Genomic DNA, 20,066 nt, shown 5'->3' with positions numbered 1-20,066 from the left:
GCGTGCTTTGGGGACAAAAACCACTGGCCTCAGAGTGGCAAAGAGAACAAGATGCGGCTTGGGAATTCCTCCAGGTCAGTTCTGTCACAAGCACCATCTCTGCAAGCCACTCTCTCCGTCCCCCTCCCACCTGCAGTCAGGATAAGTGTCACACAAGACAGTTGCATTGGTCACTCTGATGACACACATCAGGTGCGTGGGATGCCTTGTTTCATTTTGGTGAAAGGTTTCGGGTGACTTTTGTCTTTTGAGTTCGCTTTGGGGGCAGTGTGGCTGCCTGCGGGCAACCTGTATCATACCACGTGGGAAGCGTTTCCCAAATGCTGAGGATGACGTGGTGTGATCAGGGGTCATTTCCTGCAGGAGCGCACAGGAGCAGAGCTCTGTCAGTAAAGAGCCCAGGGGGCGGGCACATGCAACAAGCCCCACCCCCTGCTCCCAGCAGCCCTCAGTCAGAGCAAGAAGCAGCCAGGTAAGTTGCAGAGCCCCCCCCCCGGTCCAAAACAGTCCAGTGGCACCGTTAAGACCAAGTTTTATTCAGGTACAAGCTCTCCCTCCTCTGCGAGGACAGATCTGCACGTCCCCCCCCCCCCGCATAGCTGGCAATCCAAAACAGTCCAGTGGAGCCTGAGCTGTGGGTGTTGCCTTCTGACACACTTCCGGTGCTGTCAGGGAGTGTGGCATATGCAAATAAGTTATGCTAATGAGTTCTGCTAATGAGCTCCTGCACCTCTTTTTCTATGAAATGACCCCTGGGTGTGATGCCTCTCTTAATACCTTACCATAAAGCTCCTTGGAGAACAGCCGGAGGGATCTGCCTTAGAGCTCCTGCATGTCACAGCTCAACCCCAGAACCTGTTTTCAGTTCCTTGCTCAGAGCCGGAATGCACGATTCTGTATGTGCTCAGAGGCATTGCCCCACCCCAACTATCCCAAGTCTCCCCCCCCTCGCAGTTTGTGCCGTCAAGTCACAGCTGACTTCTGATAACCTCATGCCGTTTTCAAGGCAAGAGACATTCAGAGGTGGTTTGCCATTGCCTGGATCCGCATCTTTGGGTATTCCTTGGTGGACTCCCTTCCAAATACTGGCCAGGGTTGACCCTGCTTAGCTTCTGAGATCTGAGAGATCAAGCTAGCCTGGGTCGTCCAGGTCGAGTCTCGCCTGACTCACCTTTCATTGAGGGAGAAAGACTCTGTGGCCCAGAGGTTGGTCTGTAGGCAAACACTGGCCCCAGGCAAAAAGAAGGAAACAAACTGAAAACTCTTTCTAGGACAGTGATGGCAAACCGAGTGCCCAAACTGCGACCCAAAACCCACTTATTTATCGCAAAGTGCCAACACGGCAATTTAACCTGAATACTGAGGTTTTACTTTAGAAAAAAACAACTCATACTTTAACAAGATGACCCAAACAAAGTAAGGAAAGCAATTTCATGTACTTAAAATTATTTGGCGAAGAATTCCACACTTTAATGATGTTCTGGGCCTGGCTGAGGCGATGGCACGCGAGCTCACAGAGAGGGCTCTGAGTGCCACCTCTGGCACCCGTGCCATAGGTTCGCCACCACTGCCCTAGGACATTGGTGCTTCTAAACAATTATTTCAAGTGGTCACCTGACCCCTTTTGAGACCCCCCCTTTTTTCTTAAACTGAAAAAAACCCAACACCTCCTATTCAGTGTATATGTGAGCTCCGTTTTTTCAAAATTCTGTACCTTTTCTCTAAATTTATTTGCCTGTGGGGTTTGTAAATTTTAACATTTAAAACAGAAGCAAACAAGCAGGTTTGGGTCCAGCCCCTCCCCTGCTTCTATTGGCACCTCTCCCTTTTACTCTGGGAAGATATTTGCCCCCCCTCCCCTTAGGAAGGCCCATTTCCATTTCTCTCTCTTGGATGTCCTTTCAGAGCTGTTGTCTTTTCGCCCCTCCTTCGGGCTGGTGTTCTTGATCTACATGTTTCTTTGAGCCCCGGTTTTACATGACTTTTGTGTTGTACCTCGGAAGCCCAAATAACAGGAAAACAAAGCTAAGAATGTGTAAATGTAACAGGCAAGCTGAAAACAAAGCTAAGAATGTGTAAATGTAACAGGCAGTTAAAAGCAGGAAATGGTGCGGAGATGAAGGCGCCCCTGGTTTCATTTTGCACAAGGAACTGGAATGGAAGGTTTCGCAATGCTAAGCTTAGCCCCTTCCGTGTCCCTGATCCGGGCCGGCCTGAGCTTCATCTGGGGCGAGACTGGTCCCCACAGAGCCTAGACGGCAGGCCGCAGGAGCATCCCTTCTGGTCCCGAGGATGGAGCTGGCCTCAGCAAGGCAGCCGGGCTTTTCCGTGGTTCCTGGCTAATAAGATGGATGGGTCTATTACAGCTGACCCTGGCGAGATGAAAAATCATTTAGATGCGTATTTCCTTAATGGCTCTTCTTTTAGAGAGTCAAATAAATTATGTGAAGAATCTGTCTCATCTTGCTGTGGGCCAGGGAGCATGTTGGTGTTTCTTCTTATGGGGGGGGAGGGAGCATGTGGGGGGGGGGGGGGGGGATTTCAGATCTGAAATCGAGGGAATCCCCCTGCACGGGGGTGGAAGGGGCATAACTGGTTGGCAGGGGTGCCAGCCTTTAGGTGGCACCTGGAGATCTCCCACTGTTACAATTGATCGACAGATGATCAAGATCAGTTCTCCTGGAGGAAGAGGCTGCTTTTTGGGGGGGCGGGGGAATTCTATGGCATTCTAGCCTGCTGTGGTCCCTCCCCTCCCCAATCCTGCCCTCTCCAGGCCCCACCCCCCAAATCTCCAGGTATTTCCCAGCCCTCATGCGATCGCCACCATTTTAGCCACACAAACACCCACCCTGTGAGGTAGGTTAGGCCAAGGGTGTGTGAGTGGCTGAAGGTCTCCCAGCAAGTTTCCATGGGGGGAGTGGGGATTCGAACCTGGTTCTTCCAGATCCTAGCTGGACACACTCTAACCACCATACCACACTGACTCACTGGTATTTGTGAACAGGAACAGATAGCGAACTTCAGAGCATATACGGGTTGTTTTAACCAAGGTATTCCTTGAACCCGGCCCCAGTCAACAACAACTTTGCACTGAGTGATCTGCTCATTAAAGGCTGGAGTCCTCTAACAAAAGAGAGCCTCTCTTGGCAGGAGCAGAGTGCCGATCTCTTGCCATCGTGTGATATCGCCTGGGGAATGTGGTTTCCCAGCAAGTCTGGCCTCCCTTTCCCTTTTGAAACTGGGCCCCAGTGCTCAGGTGCCTCTCAGGGCCTCATGCGTGAGGAGTCTCACCTTTGGAGTGGGGTACCAGCCTCAGCCTCCAGCTCTGCCCACAGCTGATAAGCCCTTTTCATCATGGCCACATAGTAGTCCTGGGGGTAGGCACTGCGGATGATGCGGCTCTGCCCGTGGGAACTCCCCCGCGTGTGGGGCAGAGGGAACTGGAAGGGAATTAGGATTTTAGGGTTAAAATTACCCCGCCTTTCTCCCCAAAGAGAACCCAAAGCATCTCACATCATTCTCCTCTCCTCCATTTTACGCTCACAACAACCCTGTGAGGTGGGTTACGCTGAGAATGCGGGACTGGCCCAAGCTCACCCAGCCAGCTTCCATGGCACGAGTGGGAATTCCCGCCTGGGTCTCCCATTCACTAGTCCAGCATTCTTAAGCACTACGCCACACACTGGCCTGGCCCTGGGCTTTGTGGCCAACCTGTTCCTTTTGGAAATGCCCAGGTGGTCATGAGGCTCCTCCCCTCTTGGCACGAAACTGCCGACACCCCCCCACCCCCAACTCTGGAAATGTGACAAAAATACTACTGTTAAAATCCATGCCGGTGTGTTGCATGAATAGAGACGGCATGGATGAAAACCAGAAGGGCAGCAAAGAATAGGGGTAAAATGAACATCCAAAAGCCAAAAGGACATGAAAAGGGCATCTTCCTGCATTCAAAGATCTAATGAGGATTCCCAGGTCTTGATGTCTTGAGAACCATTTTGGTGTAGTGGTTAAGTGTTCCCTCTAAGCTGAGTTCGTGTGAGCTAGCTCACAGTTTTTTAGCCTCCGGCTCACACATTTTTGTCTTAGCTCAGGAAAGATGGCTCCAGAGCAAACTCATTTATGCAATAGCCAAATCGCTCGCTCACACCTTTAATGCCAGTAGCTCACAAAGTAGAACTTTTGCTCACAGGAACCCACAGCTTAGAGGGAGCATTGGCGCAGACTCTAATATGGGAGAACTGGGTTTGATTCCCCACTCCTCCACTTGCACCTGCTGGATGACCCTGGGCAGGCCATAGTTCTGTCAGAGCTGTCCTTGAAAAAGAGCAGTTTCTGTCGGAGCTCTCTCAGCCCCACCTGCCTCACAGGGTGTCTGTTCTGGGGAGGGGAAGGGGAAGGAAGCTGCTCCGAGACTCGTTTGAGTAATGAAGGGCAGGGTATAAATCCAATCTCTTCTCTTCTTCTTCTTGATATTAAAAAAATAAGAATAAAGAAGAAGAAGAGGAGGATGAGATTGGATTTATGCCCTGCCCTTCACTACCCAAGGGAGTCTCAGAGCGGCTCACAAACTCCTTTCCTTTCCCCTCCCCACAACAGACACCCTGTGAGGTGGGTGGGGCTGAGAGAGCTCCGACAGAAACTGCTCTTTTTCAAGGACAGCTCTGACAGAACTATGGCTTGCCCAGGGTCATCCAGCAGGTGCAAGTGGAGGAGCGGGGAATCAAACCCGGTTCTCCGAGATTAGAGTCTGCGCACTTAAGCACTACACCAAACTGGGTCTAATGGGGAAGGCAGTGATCCAAATATTTGGGGTGACTCCGGAATGGACCCTGGAAATGTGGGGGTGCAAAACAGCATTTGTGGATCGCTGCCTCATTTCTAAGCATGCATGGAAGGGGGAAAGGGGTTGGCAGCTTTCGACCCATTTAACACCGCTGGAGGGGGGGGGGAGAAGTGACCCGAGAGACGCACCACAGAACGCCGACAGCGCCAGAAGGTGTGGGGAGAGGTGACACGGGCCGCGTGAAGCGGACTTCCCCCTTTCCTTTGGGACCTACGTTGCGCAGGGCAGGGGGGGGCATCTATACCTGCTCCAGCAGGAGGGTCTTCTGTCCCCGTTTGGCCAGGTGATAAGCGGTGAAGGAACCCTGGATCCCGGCTCCCACCACCACGGCGTCGTAGAGGCAGCTCGGGCTGGAGTTCTCTCGGACGGCCATGCTGGACTCTCGCCCCCTTCTTCCCCTGCAGCAGAGCCAAGGGGAGGAGATGGGAACAAAGTTCAGGCTTTAGAGGCCCCACTTGTCCCTGGCAGCAAGCAAGCACTTGGCCAGCTGCCAGGCGTGGCTTCTGCCAACCTCTGGGAAGGAGTCGGGACTGGATGCCTGCCTGGGCCTCCCGGGGATCATATTCCTTGCTTGCAGATAGAAGAAGAAGAGATTGGATTTATACCCCATGGCCCTTCACTACCCAAAGGAGTCTCAGAGCGGCTTACAAACTCCTTTCCCTTCCCCTCCCCACAACTGACACCCTGTGAGGTAGGTGGGGCTGAGAGGGAAAAAGAGATTGGATTTATACCCCATGGCCCTTCACTACCCAAAGGAGTCTCAGAGCGGCTTACAAACTCCTTTCCCTTCCCCTCCCCACAACTGACACCCTGTGAGGTAGGTGGGGCTGAGAGAGCTCTGACAGAAACGGCTCTTTCTCAAGAACAGCTCTTATCAGAACTACGGCTTGCCCAAGGTCATCCAGCAGGTGCAAGTGGAGGAGTGGAGAATCAAACCCCGTTCTCCCTCATTAGAGTCCACGCTCCTAACCACTACACCAAACTGGAAGGAAGGAAGGAAGGAGAAGAAGAAGAGATTGGATTTATACCCCACCCTTCACTACCCAAAGGGAGCCTCAGAGCGGCTCACAAACTCCTTTCCCTTCCCCTCCCCACATCAGACACCCTGTGAGGTTGGTGGGGCTGAAAGAGCTCTGACAGAAACTGCTCTTTTTTCAAGGACAGCTCTTATCAGAACTATGGCTTGCCCAAGGTCATCCAGCCAGGTGCAAGTGGGGGAGTGGGGAATCAAACCCGGTTCTCCCAGATTAGAGTCCGCGCACTTATACCACTACACCAAACGCCTTCCATCTCCTTTGCTCCCCCAGCATTCTTTTTTGGTACTGATTCAGATTCCCCAATAAGAAGGAAGGGGCTCAAATGCTTCTGCACCAGCAACAGAAGAGAGTCTCAATAGAGGCATTCATTTCCCCCACCATTTCTAGCCAAAGCTGGTCTGCAGTTAGTTTTCCTGGAAGGCCACTCTGGAAAGTCCATCCGGACTGATGTCAATCCCCCCCCCCCCAAAAAAAAACCCATGAACAAATTCTATGACCGTGAAGACACTGGCTGGGTCTCCTTTGCAGGGTTACTGACTCTGGGTTGGGAAATATCTGGAGATTTGAGGGTGGGTCCTGGATGGGGCAGGGTTTATGGAGAGAAGCAACCGCAGCGGGGTATAATGCCATAGAGTCTACCCTCCAAAGCAGCCATTTTCTCCCTGGGGTCTGGAGATCAGTTGTAATTCTGGGAGGTTGATGAAATACTACTCTCTTTCTTTCTTTCTTAGTTACAATCATAGATCAGTCACGATTGACACTCATAGTTATCAGCACATTTGCAAACAATAACATTCCCAGGCAGCCTGGCAGGCTGATTTCAATAGCAGAGACAATTCGTAAGAAGACCTGACCAGCTGCTTCCTTGTTGATCTTGCCGAGGGGCAAAATTTGGCCACCTTAGAGGTGATTTTGTTAGAACAATATGAAAGGGGGGAGGGAGATATTAAATTCATCAGATCTGCCTGGAAAATTTAATAGAATTGGAGTTATTAAAAACAGCAATAACATGGGAATAGTACAAAAACATAAACAAGAGAAAGTTAATAAAATTAGTAACATAAAATAATGTTAATAAGAGAATCATACAATTTTTTCAGCTAAAATAAGTTTACGTGTCCTAGTAGCTAAGCAACAAAAGTTTGCCACAGCGTAAGTCACTGAGCTCTGAACGTCTTCTAAGAGGAATTCACAAAGGACTTCTGGCCTAAAGTCAAGATAAGATTGCAGAGGGCTAAATCTAGACAGAAGGGGTAGTATAAGATGGTCTCGTTCCTCCTGATAGAATCTGCAGAATTGGCTAACTACCGGCCGGGTTCCAACTTGCCCTGTTTGGGCAAGATAATTGAGAGGGCAGTGGCAAGTCAGTTAGAGAATTTTCTGGATGACGCTTCCATAATAGATCCCTTCCAATCCAACTTTCATCCACGCCATGGCACAGAGACGGTACTGGTCGCCCTCACAGACGATCTCCGAAGACATCTGGATGGAGGTGGGATGGCGGAGCTGTTGTTGTTAGACCTGTCAGCTGCATTGGACACCATCACCCATCAGTTACTGATCCACTGCCTTGCTGACGCTGGAGTCCAGGGGCTCGCCTTACAAAGGCTTGCCTCCTTCCTCCAGGGCCAGGGACAAAGGGTGGCACTTGCGGAAGAATTATCCCAAAGGCACCCACTGATTTGCAGAGTGCCTCAAAGGGTGGTTCTATCCTCGATGTTATTTAACATCTATATGTGCCCCATTGCCCAGATAGCTCCGAGCTACGGACTGGGTTGTCACCAGTACGCTGATGACACCCAGCTGTATCTGTCGTTGGGTGGCCAGTTGGACTCTGGGCCGGAAGATCTGGACCTGGCGTTACAAGCCATGGCTGGATGGCTTACACTGAGTTAGTTGAAACTGAATCCGATGAAGATGGAGGTTTTGTGCCTAAGTCACGGTGGCCAGGCTGTTGTCAGGTCTCTCTCAGAGAGAGCACATCCAGCCTGCGCTGAAGGCACTGCACTGGCTGCCTATAGCATAACGAATTCACTTCAAGGTGCTAGTTCTCACCTATGAAGCCCTTTATGGTCAGAGGCCGGCATACCTGAGGGACCGCCTTTTACCACATGTTCCTTAGAGGGGGAAACAAAACCTCCTAGTGCTCCCTGGCCCTAAAGAGGCCAGACTGGCCATCACCAGGGCTAGGGCCTTTTGTGTGGCAGCTCCACACTGGTGGAACAAGTTCCTTGAGGACGCCAGGGCCCTACAGAAGTTACTTCAGTTCTGCAGGGCCTGCAAGACGGAGCTCTTCCACCTGGCATTTGACCACATTTAACATCTTGACATAACTTGGAGCCTCCCTTGGATTGTGTTCATCAACTAAGTCTGTATTAACTGACTCCTGTTACGAAACCACTGGATGATGATGGTCGCCGCGTAGGGATGGATGGATGGATGCATTGCACTTTAGATTTTATGTGTTTTCAAATTGTTTTAACTATTTTGGGTAAGATGCCCTGAGCTTGCTTTGGCGGGGAGGGCGGGGTATAAATCAGATAGATAGATAGATAGATGGATGGCTGGATGGCTGGATGGATAGATGGATAGATGGATAGATGGATAGATGGATAGATGGATAGATGGATAGATGGATAGATGGATAGATGGATAGATAGATAGATGATAGATAGATAGATAGATAATGTTTCTCTAATCCCCTCTTGAAGCTGTCTATGCTTGTAGCTGCCACCACCTCCAGCAGCAGTAAATTTCACATGTTAATTTCTTTTTGGGTGAAGAAGTCCTTCCTTTTATTTGTTGTAAATTTACTGCTCATTAATTTTATTGAGTGCCCATGAGTTCTTGTACAGTGAAAAAGGGAGAAAAGGGTCACCCAGGAGCAACGCTCCCTCTAAGCTGTGAAGTCTTGCGAGCAAAAATTCTACTTTGTGAGCAACTGGCATTAAAGTTGTGAGTGAGCAATTTGGCTTCTGCATAGATTAGTTTGTTCTGGAGCCCTCCTTCCTGAGCTAAGACAAAAATGTGTGAGCCGAAGGCTAAAAAACTGTGAGCTAGCTCACACTAACTCAGCTTAGAGGGAACACTGCCCAGGAGTCACCAATCCAGCCAAGAATACAAGGGAACAGTTGGTGGTCTTCACTTAAAAGAATGTGGAAGGTTCTTCTGCAGGCCAGAATCAGGGCTGGACTGGTCTCTCTGATAAACACTGGGACATACAAGAAACCCAGAACAGAATAGCCTTGGAGAGGGACAGGGAAGAGAGGAGCTACAGATTAATGGGACCTCTAGTAGACTAGAGACAGTTTAGCTCGTGTGAACAGGTATGACAGGGTCCGAGTGCAAAGCGTGTCTGAGAATGTCCAGCCAAAGATAGAACTGAGGATACAGTTCAAAGAGGGGTTTTGTTGTTTGGGGGCCATCAGGTGTACCAAAAACTTGTCACCACATTTTTTTTTAATATTCTTTGTTCTGATCAAAAATAGCAAGAACGCACCAACACAGTATGTCTATAATTTTAGAGGACATCTGTGTGTACAGATAACTTTGTCTGGTGTTTGAAGTTACAAGATAATTAATCAAGATTGTGTGCCTGATCAAGCAGGACAATTAGCTATTGTTGGAGATGATTTTTAAAAGCCTGTAAGTATAGGAGGCCTAAATTGGTTGCTGGCTTCTTCTTGAAGGAAACTCCGCGCCCGTGATGCTGCTTACTTTGGGGTAAGACGTTTAAGGGACGCATTGGGAGTGTTCTCTATGGATAGAGGGTTTTCATACTATGCTTAGCTACTCAATATTGGAGAAGTAAGTAGTTATGTTTAAACAAAAGATAAAATAGAGGTACAATTCTCAAATAGTGTTCATTTGCGTACTCTGCTCACAGCAGACCAAATACATCGCAGGGTGAACCTCTTGCCAGGAGATTCATAACCTGATATAGGAATGCTTTATGGTCTGATATTAGGGATTCCAACCCCCAGGTGATTTAAATGCCATCAACACAACGGATCATGCATGTTATCTCCATTAGTGATGAGTGTCACTACGAGATACTACTCGAGAGTTTGTCAAATGGATTAATATTGTATTTCAACACTTTGTTGTTGTTGTTCAGTCGCACAGTCGAGTCCGACTCTTCGCGACCCCATGGACCAGCTCCCGCCAGGCCCTCCTGTCTTCCGCCGTCCTCTGAAGTTGGCTCAATTTCATGTTTGTTGCATCTATGACACTGTCTAACCATATCCTTTGCCGTCCCCGTCTTCTTTGACCTTCAATCTTTCCCAGCATCAGGGTCTTCTCCAGTGAGTGCTCCCTTCTCATTGGGTGGCCAAAGTATTTGAGCTTCAGTTTCATTATCTGGCCTTCCAGGGAACAGTCAGGGTTGATTTCTTTTAGGATTGACTGATTTGATCTCCTTGCAGTCCAAGGGACTCTCAAGAGTCTTCTCCAGCACCATAGTTCAAAAGACTCTATTCTTCGGCGCTCGGCCTTCCTTATAGTCCAACTCTCGCAGCCATACATGACTACTGGGAATACCATGGCTTTGACCATGCGGACTTTTGTTGGCAGGGAGATGTCTCTCTACTTTTTATCATGTTCAATAACAACAACAGCATGATTTCAACACTACTCACCTTGAAAAAGTTATACACGAAATGAGATAGTATGCATGATCCGTTGTGTTGAGGGCGTTTGAATTCCTTCCAGTAAACTGAAATATTGGGGGAAAAAATTTCTGGTCTTTGGAGACTTTTTTTTTGGCATAATACATCACGGTTGTTTACTTCTTTCCAAACTTCCATCCCGTGATCTCTCTCTTTGTTTTGCAACCTCCAGGTGGTGGCTGGAAATCTCCTGGGACTACAACTGATCTCAAGGTTACAGAGATCAGTTCACCTGGAGGAAATGGCCTCTCTGGAAGGTGGATTCTATGGCAGTATACCCCATCAAAGTCCCTCCCTTCCCCAAACCCCACCCTCCCCAGGGTCTACCCCCCAGAAAACTCCAGGTATGTCCCAACTGAGAGCTGGCAACCCAATCTGATCTAGGAACAGTAACCAGAGCTTCACAGGAGTATGTCAGTCTCTGAATCACGCCTGCCAAGCATCATCTTGAACACAAAGGTGCTAACAGCACCCTCTGCTTTTCCTTCCCTCCCTGCTTCCTACTCCATTTCGTAGGCATGCCCCCCCCCATTTCCTCCCTAGTCCCTTTCCTGCACCTTCTCCACAGGGAGGCTACAGAGACCATTCAGGCGCTAGTGAGTGGCTGTCACAAGAAACCTGCAGAACTTTCCAGGCATATTAGCATAAACACACACACACACCACGCTGCTAGTCCTCAGGGATCATTTCCTGCAGGAGCACACAGGAGCGGAGCTCCGGCAGTAAAGAGCCCAGGGGGCGGGCACATGCAACAAACCCCGCCCCCTGCTCCCAGCAGCCCCGGGCCACAAGGAGCAAGAAGCAGCCAGCCAGGTAAGTTGCAGAGCCCCCCCCCGATAGCAATCCAAAACAGTCCAGTGGCACTTTTAAGGCCAAGGTTTATTCAGGTACAAGCTCTCCCTCCTCTGTGAGGACAGATCTGCGTGTGTCCCCCCCCCATAGCTAGGAATCCAAAACAGTCCAGTGGAGCCTGAGCGGTGGGTGTTGCCTTCTGACACACTTCCAGTGATGTCAGGGGGTGTGGCATATGCAAATGAGTTACGCTAATGAGTTACGCTAATGAACTCCTGCGCCTCTTTTTCTACAAAATGACCTCTGAACATACAACATACGGTGGGGGTTACAGCATGAGCAATAAAAATCCCTGACCCTCAAAGATCTTAAGATCTCAGTTCTGAGAGGCAGAAAAGGGGAGGGTAACCAGAGATGAATGGCTGGCAGCATATCATAGTCTTGCTTGTGTGTGTGTGTGTGTGTGTGTGTGTGTGTGTGTGTGTGTGTGTGTGGGTTTAATTGCAACTGAGGGTGAAGCCTGGTGAAGGAAGAGTTAACCCTGTCAATGCCCCCCTCCCTCTTATTTGAAGATATGTATAGTCCTGGGGAGAAATGACATGCCTTAGACTTGTACACCACCAAGCAGATCCATCTCAGCATGATGTGAAAGGGAACAGAGTTCGAGTCCAGTGGGGCACCTTTAAGACCAATGAGTCCCTCTAAGCTGTGGAGTCTTGTGAGCAAAACTTGTACTTTGTGAGCTACTGGCATTAAAGTTGTGAGCGAGCGATTGGGCTCCTGCATAAATTAGCTCTGGAGCCGTCCTTCCTGAGCAGAGACAAAAAAATCTATGAGCTGGAGGCTAAAAAACTGTCAGCTAGCTCACACTAACTTAGCTTAGAGGGAACACTGCCAATGACCACGCTTCTTCAGATACAGTCGGAAGAAGTGTGCGTGCACACGAAAAGCTTAGACCCAGAAATTAAACTGTGTTGGTCTAAGAGGTGCCCCTGGACTCCACACTTTGTTCTGTTGTGTCAGACCAACACGGCTCCCCACCTGAATCTCTCTTGATGCGAAAGGAGTTAGAGGTGAGGTTGAGAGAGGTTAGCCTGGTGCGTGTCAAAGTCACTCAGTGAACTGGGGAGGGATCAGAAGTGACAACCTGGGGCTCCTGGATTCAAAACAGGCCCCCTGGCCTCTGCCCTGTGTGGGACCCCAAAGAACGTCCAAGGGCATTACAGCATGTGAAGGAGGAGGAGGAGAAGGAGAAGGAGAAGAAATTGGATTTATACCCCACCCTTCACTACCCGAAGGAGTCTCAGAGCAGCTTACAATCTCCTTTCCCTTCCCCTCCCCTCCCCACAACAGACACCCTGTGAGGTAGGTGGGGTTGAGAGAGCTCTTTCAAGGACTGCTTATGAGAGAACAGCTCTGAAAGAACTTGTGACTGACCTAAGATCACACCAGCAGCTGCATGTGGAGGAGTGGGGAATCAAACCCGGTTCTCCCAGGTTAGATTCCCTGCTCTTAACCACTGGACCAAACTGGCTCTTTGACCACGCAAAGTGGCCACTTGGACAAAGCGATGCAACGGCCCTTCAGGTTCAGGGCCGGCTTTGTGGTCCAGAGAAGGCAGCTGAGGCTGGTTGGTTGTGGGCAGCCTTCAGACAACATGCCCGGATGAGCTGAGGGAGGGGGGACATATCTCCCCCCCTTCCCCCTGTTTTGTGGCTTTGTGTCAGCACCCCCGCAGCTCCATCTGTTCATACCTCCACTGGGGACAGCAGCTTCGCTGAGTCCCTGCCGGCCAAGCTGCCAAGCAGAGATGCCAGGCTAGGCGCCAAGGCTGTTGGTGCTGGGAGTTGCTGCCAATGCAGAATGGCAGAGCAAACCAGCTTGCTGGCTCGAAGGAAGCTGAAGCAGAGGGGCAAAAACTCCCGTCGGAGTTGGCACAGGTTGAGGATTGGGAAATACGGCTGCATTCTGATTTCTTCGCACCGATGGTGCATTAGAGAAATTTTTGTTTTAAGATGGTGAGATTCGTCATAGAGAGAAGCTGGCATTCGATGACGAGGGATCGCTTTAAAAAGGGTTAGGGCAGGGGTGTCGAACTCATGTGTTATGAGGGCCGGATCTGACATAAATGAGACCTTGTTAGGCCGGGCCATGTGTGTCATAAAATGTAATGCCAGGTAGCGGAGATGTAAACTTTATAAAGGTCACAAACCCAAAGGTGTTTTTTTTTTTACATAAAATAAAATCCAGCTTAAAACATTAGCACTCTTGCAATATTTTGTTTATTTAACAGTGTCTGATAAGTGACACCTCTTGCTCTGAATTATTGCATCAAAATGCCTGTGCTGTTGCGATCTTGAGCATGCTGTTCAGGTGTGTATCTGTAAACTGCAAACCTAGGATGACGCAGCAGCAGCAGAACTGGAAGAAGCAGCAGAAGACAGCCAGTTCCACTGCGGGCCTGAAAGAAGCCCTCTGGGGGCCTGATCCGGCCCCCAGGCTGCATGTTTGACACCCCTGGGTTAGGGGAAGGGTCTGGAGATTTTCAAAAAATTCTCGATGGGGAGCCTATCAAAGTCGAAGCAACTGTACAATGATTGCCTATCCCGGACCGGAAAATTATGAATAACCAGTGGGGGTGGGAGGGATGAAAGAGAGAGTCCAGAGCCATGATGCACACAACAGATGTACCTACAATTTATGTACCTTATTGTGTCTCTTGAGGAACTGTGAATAAAATAAACAGAAAATAAAATAAAATGAAAAGAGTGGATAAAGTTAACAGAAAATAATGTCTTGCTGTTTTCGGTCCTGGCTGTGCCCGGCTGAACCCCTCTCCCAGCGGAGATCGGGGCCCTGTGGGATCTAATGCAATTCTGCAGGGCCTACAAAACAGAACTGTTCCGCCAGTCTTATGGCTGAGGGCAGCGACGGTTTTCATCTCCGATTGGCCTCCCCTCTCTCTCCTTCTCCTGTTTCCCTCCCCTTTCTTCGGGCTAGACAAATATTAAGATATGTACCCCCCTGGGGTTTTACGCCATCTTTTAATGTGATGGCTGCGTGTGCTTTCATGATATTTATTGTATTTATTATATTTAGATTTAATAATGTTTTAATTGTATAATGTTTTATGACGTTACCCGCCTGGAGCCCTGTTTCGCAGGGGAGGGCGGGTTATAAGTCTAATAAAACAAACAAACATATGATTATGATTATGTTTATTATAAGAAAAGGCCATCAAGTCACCATCAGCTCATGGCGACACCATCCCACAGGGTGTTCCAGGCAAGAGACGAGCAGAGGTGGTTTGCCATTGCCTGCCTCTGCGTAGAAATCCCAGGCAATGCTCCCTCTAAGCTGTGGAGTCTTGTGAGCAAAAATTCTACTTGGGGAGCTACTGGCATTAAAGTTGTGAGCGAGCAATTTGGCTGCTGCACAAATTAGTTTACTCTGGAGCCATCCTTCCTGAGCCAGGACAAAAATGTGTGAGCCAGAGGCTAAAAAACTGTGAGCTTGCTCACACTAACTCAGCTTAGAGGGAACACTGACCCCAGGCCTCTTTGATAGTCGATTTATTATTTATTCCCATTATTTATAGCCCTCCTTCCTCACAGGGACTCAAGGCAGATTACGCATAGTCCGTCAGTACAGTCGACAAAACGAGGCCTTCAATAACCAATGCATTAGGATTGTAGAAGTCTGGAACCACCAGAAAGAACTGGAGCAGAGCTGCAGAACTATTCACATGATACATTAAGACAGAGGTGTTGAGGTCATTTGTTACGAGGGCTGGATCTGACATAAATGCCACATTGTCGGGCTGGGCCACATGTGCCGTAAAATGTAATGCCAGGTGCAGGAGATATAAAATTTATAAAAGACAGGTTTCCGGTCTATGGAACAGCGATGGCGGAAGCTCTTCCCACGACAGGGAAGGGCGGTTCGCACACCAGCGGCCTGGAGGGGTGCCACCTCAAGTGACACCCCCGAGGAGCCTTTGTGATAGGCTCCAGGCCAGGGGGCTTTTGAGGGGTAGCCTCTTCGATGGCGTAATGCCGGAGAATTGAGGCTCCCCTCTGCCCCGACGGTCCAGTCGCTGAGTGGCCTTTGGGCATAAGCTGGACTGACCGGGACAAGTGCCAGAGATCGAGCAGAATGGCGTAAAACTGAGTGTGGTCAGAGAAACTGACCGACAATGAACGTGAGTTCTGAATAAAACGGACCTACCTCATAGGGCTGTTGTGAGGATAAAATGGAGGAGAGGAGAGCAATGGAAGCCGCTTTGGGTCCCCCGTTGGGGAGGAAGGTAGAGTGTAAATGAAGCAAGGAAATCAGTAAATGTGATGCCTTCTACCAGGTCCTTGCCCCTCATTCTCTCGCACAGACCTCACAGGGTTGTTGTGAGGATAAAATGGAAGAACAAAGAACTGTGTAAACCCTTTGGGTCCCCAACAATGCTCCCTCTAAGCCTGTGAGGCAAAATTCTACTTTGTGAGCTACTGACGTTAAAGTTGTGAGCGAGCAATTTGGCTGCTGCATATATTAATTTGCCCTGGACCATCCTTCCTGAGCTAAGACAAAAATGTGTGAGCCAGAGGCTAAAAAATTGAGAGCTAGCTCACACTAACTCAGCTTAGAGGGAACACTGGTCCCCAAGTGGGTTATAAAAGAAGTAATTTTTAAAAATTAGTTTTAAAGGGCAGGGGATGCTCACTAATTGAAAAGGAAATTAGTGTTTTCTTTCAGGAGACTCGGTACCAACTTCAAGTTAATTACAAGCCTGTAACAGGCAAAAGGAGTGCCAGGTTCTAGCTTTAAGGTCTGTTCTTGATTCGTTTTGTGGAAGGAAAAGGGAGGAAGAGTCGTCCTCTTCCCCGATGATTAGATTCTAACACTTTCCCCCTCCTCTTACTTCAGGTCAGTTCTTTTAAAAAGAGAGGAAATCATTACAGGCAGCATCTTCAGGGGGTATTTGCAGAGAAAGAAGAAGTAGAGCAGGTTTTTATACCCCACTTCTTTCTACCTTAAGGAGTCTCAAAGCGGCTTTGCCTTTCCCTTCCTCTCCCCACAACAGGCACCTTGTGAGGCAGGTGGGGCTGAGAGAGCTGAGAGAACTGTGACTGGCCCAAGGTCACCCAGCAGGCTACATGGGGAGGAGTGGGGAATCAAACCCGGTTCTCCAGATTAGAGCATGCCACTCTTAACCACTACACCATGCTGGTTTTCAGAGAAAGAAACAAGTCAAATCTACATCTTTCATAGGTGGTTTGAACCTGAAACTTACAGACACATCTCTCTATAGGGATCACATTGGATTTCTCACAAAAATGCAATTTTTTCAGACACTATTTAAGGGCTGTGCTATCTGTGCCCATACCTGTGTCTCAGAATATGCAATAGAGCCAATATAAGAAGGATAAGTTGGGATCCCAGGGGAAATTGTGGGGAGGGGCGATAAATTATTAGGGAGTACACTCCAGTCCACAGCATTGTAAGAATGTAAGAGCATAAGAAGAGCTCTGCTGGACCAGACCAGTGCTCCACCTAGTCCACCATCCTATCTCACACAGTGGCCAATCGGTTCCTCTGAAGAGCCAACAACAAGACATAGAGGCCGAGGCCATCCCCGGATAAGAACATCAGAAGAGTCCTGCTGGATCAGACCAGTGCTCCACCTAGTCCAGCATCCTGTCTCACACAGTGGCCAACCAGTTCCTCTGAAGAGCCAACAACAAGACATAGAGGCTGAGGCCTTCCCTGGATAAGAACATCAGAAGAGTCCTGCTGGATCAGACCAGTGCTCCACCTAGTCCAGCATCCTGTCTCACACAGTGGCCAACCACTTCCTCTGAAGAGCCAACAACAAGACATAGAGGCTGAGGCCTTCCCTGGATAAGAACATCAGAAGAGTGCTGCTGGATCAGACCAGGGGTCCACCTAGTCCAGCATCCTGTCTCACACAGTGGCCAACCAGTTCCTCTGGAGGGCCAACAACAAGACATAGAGGCTGAGGCCTTCCCCTAATGTTGCCTCCTGCTGTAATGCTGAGATTCAGCCTCTGGGCAACCTATCCTGGACCACCTGATGTACCATGCGGATGGGGGGGGGGAATTTAGCCCCCTTCCCGTATATATGGGAGAATGGGGGGGGGGGGTATTTGGTCTAGTAGACATGCCTCTTGGGGCATTTCCCTCCTCGCCCATGATGCTTCCTTTCCAAGTTCTTTTAAACTGTTACTGGGTTTGCCCTATTCACAGTTTATATTGCTCCTCAAATCATCCCTTTCTGCAAAGGCTGATATTTTTTTAAAAAATTGAATTCCAGGACTGTGTAAGCAGTAGACTGGGGTGTTTTCCATATAGGGATACCAGCCTCCAGGTGGAGCCTGGAGATCCCCTAAAATTACAGCTCATCTCCAGACTACCCTTGCAGAAAATGGCAGCGTTGGAGGGTGGCTTTGTATCCACGGAGGTCCCTGTCAATGCTCCCTCTAAGATGTGGAGTCTTGTGAGCAAAAATTCTACTTTGCGAGCTCCTGGCATTAAAGTTGTGAGCGAGCGATTTGGCTGCTGCATAAATTAGTTTGCTCTGGCACCATCCTTCCTGAGCTACGACAAAAATGTGTGAGCCGGAGGCTAAAAAACTGTGAGCTAGCTCACACTAACTCGGCTTAGAGGGAACACTGGTCCCTGTCCTCCCCAGACTCCATCTCCACATCTCCAGGCATTTCCCAGTCTGGATTGGCAACCCTCCCCCATCCCCCAGCAGTAGTGGGGGGGGGGGCTTGGCAACCCTATGGCAGTGGGCTTGTGTGATTTCCCCATTTTTCAACTACTGATAACAGTGGCTTCCACAAGGCAGGTTTCCCTGCATTCCCCCCCCCCCACTCCACTGGTGCCGTTTTCAGGTTCTTTTTCTTTTTAATGGCAATTGAATATCATTAGCATTATAACGTTATAACCATCCGTCTATCAGGCTCTCTTCATTTCCAGCTATCTTTTTTTTTCAGGGGGCGGAGTACATTTTGTCAAGCAAACAAAGCAAAAAATGGGAATCGGGGGGGGGGGGGGCTGATGCGTTATATTGGCACATTAAACAGGGAAAGAACGCGCGCAGTCTCTGGTAGACTCTTGTTGAGTTGCAAAGGTCAATTCGGTCCTGTGAGCAGGGCTTTTTTTTAAAACCAAATTTGTGACTGGAAGGGGATAAATACTTATTAAATGCAGCAGCGACGGCGGAAAAGATCCATCGCTTCGCATCAGAATGAAAGGGGATAACAACCAGGGCCGTGAAGTTTTTCCCCCTCCCATTTATTTAAAACATTTCTAGCCTGCCTTATCTCTATAGACTCAAGGCAGCTAACGATGCAACAGCGGGCTTCAAGGACGCAAGAGGCTCTTAGCAGATGTCCCTGGGGTCTGCACTGATGCTGGCTAGGCAGAGGCCGCCTCTCCATCCTGGCCTGTAGCCCCGCTGGCAACCTCTGGCCACCCAAAGGCTGCTTTCTCGCTTGCAGCCCTCTGTGGGCTGGACACACAGTAGCAGGAGCAGCATCACACCTTCTCTGGGGTCACCCCCCAGGCTACACTTTTCTTTTTTGCTGTCAAGTCACAGCCGACAAATGTTGACCCTTCATGGAGTTTTCAAGGCAAGAGACAATCAGAGGTGGTTTGCCATGGCCTGCCTCTGTGCAGCAACCCTGGGCTTCCCTGGTGGTCTCCCATCCGAGTACTAACCGGGGCAGGTGAAAAGTACTGGGTTTGACACATGGAGAACTCAGACCACGACGTGCGTTCGGACGCGTTTATTGTACTTCCAAACAAAGACAAACAAGCGTTCCGGGCAAGAGACGAGCAGACCTCCCATAGAAGAAGCCTGCAACCTGACTGTTGGCTTATGGTCAATCCAAGGAGAGATGGCCACAAAGAGAAGGCTACCCGAAGAGCATCGCTGGTGCAGAGGGGTATACCAGGAGATGCGGTTCGGGGTATGTGGGCCCTTTTGCCATGAAGAGCTCTTAAGGTGATCATCAGCTTTTTCAAATGGGCCAAGAAGCAAATGCGTAACCAGTGCATGTGTTCCAAGTGGCTGACAATAGACAGGCAGGGTTGCCAACTCTGAGTGAAAAAATTCCTGTAGATTTGGGAGTGGAGCCTGGGGAGGGTGTGATTTGATGTGGGGAAGGACCACAGTGCCATATAATGCCATAGGTCCCATCCTCTACCAAGGCTCCTTCTAAGATGTGGAGTCTTGTGAGCAAAAATTCTACTTTGTGAGCTCCTGGCATTAAAGTTATGAGCGAGCGATTTGGCTGCTGCATGGATTAGTTTGCCCTGGAGCCATCCTTCCTGAGCTAGGACAAAAATGTGTGAGCCGGAGGCTAAAATACTGTGAGCTAGCTCACACTAACTCAGCTTAGAGGGAATACTGCCTTCTACAGCAGCCATTTTCGTCCGGGGAACCGATTGCTGTAATCTGGAGATCAATTATAATTCTGGGAAATCTCCAGGCTCCACCTGGAGGTTGGCAACCATTCTAAACAGGAGTCTCACTGCTACATTTTGTACCAAATGAGGCTTATGAGACATCTGCAAAGGCAGTCATGTGTAGAATGTATTACAGTAGTCCAAACCAATGCTCCCTCTAAGCTGTGGAGTCTAGTGAGCAAAAATTCTCCTTTGTGAGGTACTGGCTTCAAAGTTGTGAGTGAGCCATTTGGTTACTGCA

General features: G+C 49.3%; 1 protein-coding gene across 2 annotated transcripts in view; it reads right to left on the bottom strand.

The window, feature by feature from the left end:
• Window positions 1–5,234, bottom strand: part of PIPOX (pipecolic acid oxidase) — a 17,212-nt gene extending 11,978 nt beyond the window's left edge. For both annotated transcript variants that reach the window (XM_015421888.1, XM_015421889.1), the window contains exons 1-2: window positions 5,088–5,234; window positions 3,292–3,440 (exon numbers count right to left, since the gene is read on the bottom strand). In XM_015421888.1, the coding sequence (XP_015277374.1) occupies window positions 3,292–3,440; window positions 5,088–5,216 (278 nt within the window). In that variant the 5' untranslated portion in view covers window positions 5,217–5,234. The remainder of the gene's footprint in view (window positions 1–3,291; window positions 3,441–5,087) is intronic.
• Window positions 5,235–20,066: the final 14,832 nt, after the last annotated feature.

The sequence above is a fragment of the Gekko japonicus genome, unplaced genomic scaffold, assembly GCF_001447785.1.
Source record: "Gekko japonicus isolate JY-2015 unplaced genomic scaffold, Gekko_japonicus_V1.1 scaffold21, whole genome shotgun sequence".
Taxonomy (NCBI): domain Eukaryota; kingdom Metazoa; phylum Chordata; class Lepidosauria; order Squamata; family Gekkonidae; genus Gekko; species Gekko japonicus.
This window is presented reverse-complemented; position numbering and strand designations above follow the sequence as displayed.